Source organism: Myotis davidii, unplaced genomic scaffold (assembly GCF_000327345.1).
Source record: "Myotis davidii unplaced genomic scaffold, ASM32734v1 scaffold332, whole genome shotgun sequence".
Classification (NCBI taxonomy): domain Eukaryota; kingdom Metazoa; phylum Chordata; class Mammalia; order Chiroptera; family Vespertilionidae; genus Myotis; species Myotis davidii.
This window is the reverse complement of record NW_006285779.1, coordinates 3,033,630-3,039,026: the sequence shown is the minus strand read 5'-3', so window position 1 is coordinate 3,039,026 and position 5,397 is coordinate 3,033,630. Positions and strand designations below refer to the sequence as shown.

General features: G+C 53.9%; 1 protein-coding gene across 1 annotated transcript; it reads left to right on the top strand.

Moving 5' to 3' along the window:
• The first annotated feature begins 2,130 nt into the window (after nt 1–2,130).
• HPS6 (Hermansky-Pudlak syndrome 6) lies at nt 2,131–4,836 on the top strand. Its single transcript, XM_006779465.2, has one exon. The coding sequence runs from the start codon at nt 2,286–2,288 to the stop codon at nt 4,665–4,667; it is 2,382 nt and encodes a 793-aa protein (XP_006779528.2). The 5' UTR covers nt 2,131–2,285; the 3' UTR covers nt 4,668–4,836.
• Nucleotides 4,837–5,397: the final 561 nt, after the last annotated feature.

Genomic DNA, 5,397 nt, shown 5'->3' with positions numbered 1-5,397 from the left:
TAAAGCCCGCCGTCTGTAGAGCCGTCCACACCCTGAGGCAGCTCAGACCACGACTCCCGGCAAGCATCACAAAGACAACAACTCCCAAAATGCACCGCGAAAAAAAATTAACAAAAGAAATATCTATGAGGATCTGCTGGATGCAAGTTGCAATAGCAATGTTTTTAAATATGGCAGAATCTGAATATGACTATACACTGGCAGAGTTTGGAAAGATATATGTTCCAAGCAATTTATGGCAACTTTGTAAGTGAAAGATTGGAAACAAATTCATTTAACAAATATGTATTGTGTGACTATGTGCAGAACATCGTGTAAGGCTGTGTTAACTTGGCAAGTAACCTGAGTCTGTTTTTGCATACGCAAAATGGAAGATTAAAAAATATATACTGGGCCCGGCAGGTGTGGCTCAGTGGTTGAGCATCGACCTATGAACCTGGAAGTCATGGTTCAATTCCCTGTCAAAGCACATGCCCGGGTTGCAGGCTCAAACCCCAGAGTGGAAAAAAATAAAAAAATAAAAAAAACAACAGTGGGTCCTGCAGGAGGCACCTGATCAATGATTCTCTCTCATCATTGATGTTTTTCTCTCTCTCCCTCTACCTTCCTCTCTGAAATCAATAAAAAAAAAAAACAATTTTTTTAAAAAACCCAAAAGATATGCTGGGCCCAGCTGGAGTGGCTCAGTTGGTTGAAAATCATCCTGTGCATGTTCGATTCCCAGTCAGGGCACATATCTGGGTTCCATCTTTAGTCAGATTCTCTCTCTCTCTCTCTCTCTCCTTCTCTCTCTCTCTCTCTCTCTCTCTTCTTTTCTTTTCTTTTCTTTTCTTTTCCTCTCTCTAAGCCTGTCCTTGGGTGAGGATTACAAAAAAGATATGTTGGGCAATAACTTCAATGATTTTATGGAACTGAGCAGACATAAATATTTTGGAGCCATTGGCTTAGTGGTAATGGTTCAAGTCACAAGAAGAGAGGGAATGACCTAGGAAGAAGGTTAAAAGAAAAATAGGGTCAAGATAGAATTTAAACACCTCCATTTAAAGAATGGTGAAGGAAGATGAACCAATAGCAAACAAAATTCTGGAGATAGAAAAGAGGAAATTGGGAGGAAAAAGATGCTGTGGAAACCACAGGAGGGACTTTCAGGTTAAGTAGTTGTTTGAGAAAGGAACGGAAGAAAACGTGGAGGCAGCAAAGGCTAGAGGATCTTTGCAAGAAACTTGACTAAAAGGAAAGGGAGAGGGAATAATAGGGCTAAAGGTAATAAGGATGAAAGAGTGACTTCTACGACAGGACAGATGGGGGAGTGTTTCTATGACAAGAGCAAGAGGACAGAATGAAGCTGATGAAGTAGAAATGGATGCAGGTTCTCAGGGAATTTGTGGGGGAACAGGGGGAGAAGCAGGACTCGTGATGAGGGACTAGACTTGGAGGGAGGAGGAAGACGGCCCACATCACCTGAAAAGGCAGTCAGAGGTGGAAAGAGCCCCTGCATATCAACTCGTAGGTGTTGCTGGAGAAATTACACCCAGAATCAGTGCCTCTAACATATGTTTTAATTACGTTTTCTAGCAGGCTGTTAGTCTCAGTGATGCATTGCTCATAAAGTGCTTTCGTATACTGACTCTGGACTCAGATTACCTGTGGCTGAAAGCCCACCTCTACCTCTACTGCTTAATAGCTGCGTGATCTTGGTCAATTTACTTAATCTCTCTGTGCTTTATTTTCCTTATCTGTAGAAGGGGCTTGTTGTACGGAAGTATTAGCTATTATAATTACTTTCCATTAAATTGTCACCGCTATGAGGTCGAGGGTTTCTGTTTTGCTCAGGACTGTCTACTCAGCGTAAGTGCTCAATAAAATTTCATGAATAAATGAGTGCATAGGCTGGGGTGAGAGAGTGAGGCTGCGAAGGAAGGAAAGCCTTGGGGAAGGGCTTTGAGTTCAGGGCTCAGCGGGACTGGAATAACCAATTCCTGAGTCTGATTCTGGCCATTCCGCGGCTTCCCACATCCCAGCTCAGAGAGCGTCCCTGGGGATGGCGAGGTCAGGGGCTCCGGGGGCTCCGGGGCTCCTCCCAGCGCGGCTTCCATGACTCCTCCCCCGGCGAGCGGGGGCCAGCCCTCCGCTAACCGGCGGGCGGGGCGGGGCGGGGCGGAGGCACTGACGCCGGGCCTCCGCCCACCTCATCGACCCGAGACGGAAGTGTCGGCTCCTCCGTCGACCTCCCCTAGGAGCCCCGGACCCAGCGCCGGGCCCAGCGCCACTGGGCCGCCGGCACCATGAAGCGTGCGGCGACTCTGCGCCTGCTCTCGGACCTGAGCAACTTCAGCGGCGCGGCGCGGCTCCGGGAGCTTCTGGCTGCGGACCCAGCCGTCCGAGTCCGCTGCAGCCCCGATGGCCGCCACCTGCTGCTGCTGCGACCCCCGGGGGCGCCGGCCCCGCAGCTGCTAGTCGCAGTGCGTGGACTCGGCGAGGAGCTGGAGCGTGCCTGGCCGGCGGGCCAGCCCTCGCCTCTGGACGCCTTCTTCCTGCCGTGGCCCGTGCGACCCGCGCTGGTCTTGGTGTGGGAGAGTGGACTCGCGGAGGTGTGGAGTGCGGGCGTGGGGCCTGGCTGGCGGCTGCTCCAGAGCACCGAGCTGTGTCCGGGCGGCGGATCCCGCGTGGTTGCCGTGGCGGCACCCCGAGGCCGCCTGGTGTGGTGCGAGGAGCGACCGGCTGATGCTGAGGGCGGGGTACCGCTTGCCGCCGCCGCTTTCAGCCACTGCGTGTGCGTCAGGACTCTGGAGCCCAGCGGGGAGACCGGCTCCAACCTGGGCCGCCCACACATCCTCCTACACCATTGCCCCCCTTTCAGGCTACTGGCCTCCCGCAAGGACCTCTTCCTGGTGCCCACTGCCACCACCTTGCCTGGCGTGAGCCACATTCTGCTCATCTGGAGCCCAGGGAAGGGGAAGGTGACGGTGGCTGCCCCAAGTCTTCGCCTCTCCTACAGTAAGAGCCTGAATCCTGGACGAGGGGACACATGGGACTTCCGGACCCTGCTCCGAGGCCTTCCTGGGCTGCTGTCCCCCAGGCAGCCATGGACTGTACATACCTGGGCCCCAATTCCCCAGGGCCTGCTGCTGCTTGACTTCAGGGGCACTGTGAGCCTGGTGCAGTCCCACGGTGGTACCCGAGCTGTGGGCACCTTGCAGGAGGCACCTGTAGGCCTAGCAGGGTCTACAGCGCTGGGAACATTTCATGGCACTCTAGCCTGTGTGCTGGGCTCCACACTGGAATTGTTGGACATGGGCAGCGGGCAGCTGCTGGAGAGGAAGGTCCTGAGTACAGACCGAGTACATTTGCTTGAACCCCTAGCTCCTGGCACAAAAGATGAGGAAGAGATGGAGACCCGAGGGGGTCTTCGTTTGCTTTCAGCCTTGGGTCTGTTTCAAGTAGTATGGGAAGCCCCACAGACTCTTGAGCTGCCCTCCGCTGAAGACCTGGTGTTTGAGGAAGCCTGCGAGTACTACCAACGGCGGAGCCTGCGGGGTGCCCAGCTCACCCCAGAGGAACTGAGACAGAACAACGTATTCCGGGCACCTCAGGCCCTGGCCTCCATCCTCCAGGGCCACGTGTCCCCATCTACACTATTGACCACATTGAGGGCCGAGCTGCGGGATTACCGGGGCTTAGAGCAGCTCAAAGCCCAGCTGGTGGCTGGGGATGAGGAGGAGGCTGGCTGGACAGAGCTGGCAGAGCAGGAAGTGGCACGTCTGCTAAGGACTGAGTTGACAGGAGACCAGCTGGCCCAGCTCAACACCATTTTCCAAGCCCTTCCTACAGCAGCCTGGGGTGCCATCCTCAGGGCCCTGCAGCTCCAACCAGATGGGAATGGCAGGTTGAGGTCTCAAGCTCCCCCTGATGTGTGGAAGAAGGTACTAGGGGGTACAGCAGTTGGAAAGGAACCCCCCAATGGGGTACTGCCCCTCTTTGAACTCCTGTGCCAATGCCTCTGCCAACTGGAGCCACGATGGTTGCCACCCTTTGTGGAGCTAGCACAGCAGCAGGGTGGGCCTGGTTGGGGGACCGGGGCCCCCGGGCCTCCCCTGTATCGCCGAGCCCTGGCAGTACTAGGTGAGGAGGGGACCAGGCCTGAGGCTCTAGAGCTAGAGTTGCTTTTGGGCAGTGGGCGGCCCAAAGCTGTGCTCCAAGCTGTGGGGCAGCTGGTGAAAAAGGGGCAGTGGGAGCGGGCCCTAGAGTCTGGCTTAGCCCTCGGCCACTCCAGCCCCCTACTTCGAAGTGAGATCTTCAAACTGCTATTGGCCGAATTTGCCCGCCACCGCCAGCTTGATGCTCACCTCCCCCTCCTGTGCCGCCTGTGCCCACCAGACCTAGCTCCAGCTGAGCTCCTGTTGCTACTGCAGACACATCTCCCCGATCAGTCGGAGCCCCCTACCCCATTCCCTGAGCCTGGAGCAGAACCCCTTCTCACTGTGGGCTTGCTCAGAGCTCTACTGGAGCAGACTGGGGCTAAAAGGCAGCCCTCAGGCCCAGTTCTAAGCCTATATGAGGACATCCTCTGGGATCCAGGCACTCCACCCCCTACCCCACCTCGGGGACCTATGACTACCCTCCAGGCATCAGACCATCCAGGGCCAGGGGCCTGGGCACCATCCTGACAGGGCCTCTGTGTGACTGACACAGGCTGAAAATCACTTCTGTGATTAGGGAAGAATGCCTAGGAGTTGGAGAGGGCCAGTTTGTGCAATACTCTTCTCAGTTCTGGAGCAATGTAAAAATATATTTGTGTGTTAAATATTGTGGTATAATAAATATGTTTGGTCTTCATCCTCAGGTTTTTATTCTGGTACAGAGCTCTCCTAAAACCCTTGGACTTCCCTGAATGATAGGAACATCTTCTGTTATTCATAACAGACTCCTTTAGGTCACACCTGCCTTTATGCTAACGAGGGTGTGGCCCCCAGCCACTGATGGGGCTGGTTACCAGAAAGACCAAGTGATGAGAGGGTTGGAACTTTCAGCCCCATTTCCAATCTCCTGGGAAGGCAGTGGGTTAGAGATTGAGCTCCATCTATAAAAACTGCTGAACAGGGAAATTTGAGCTTCTCTAGCTCGATGAATACATCAAGGTGCTGGGAGGGTAACACCTAGAGAGGTCATGAAAATGACAGGCACTCACATCCATCCTGTGCCTGCCCTATGCATCTCTTTCATCTGGCTTTTCCTGAGTTGTATTTCCCAGAGTTCTGTGAGTCTGAGTCATTCTAGAAAATTATCAAACCAATTTATAATATGGGAATTCCACCAGTGTCTTGCAACTGGGATTTTAAAAAAATCTATATTATGCCCTAGCGGGCTTGGCTCAGTGAATAGAGCATTGGCCTGCGG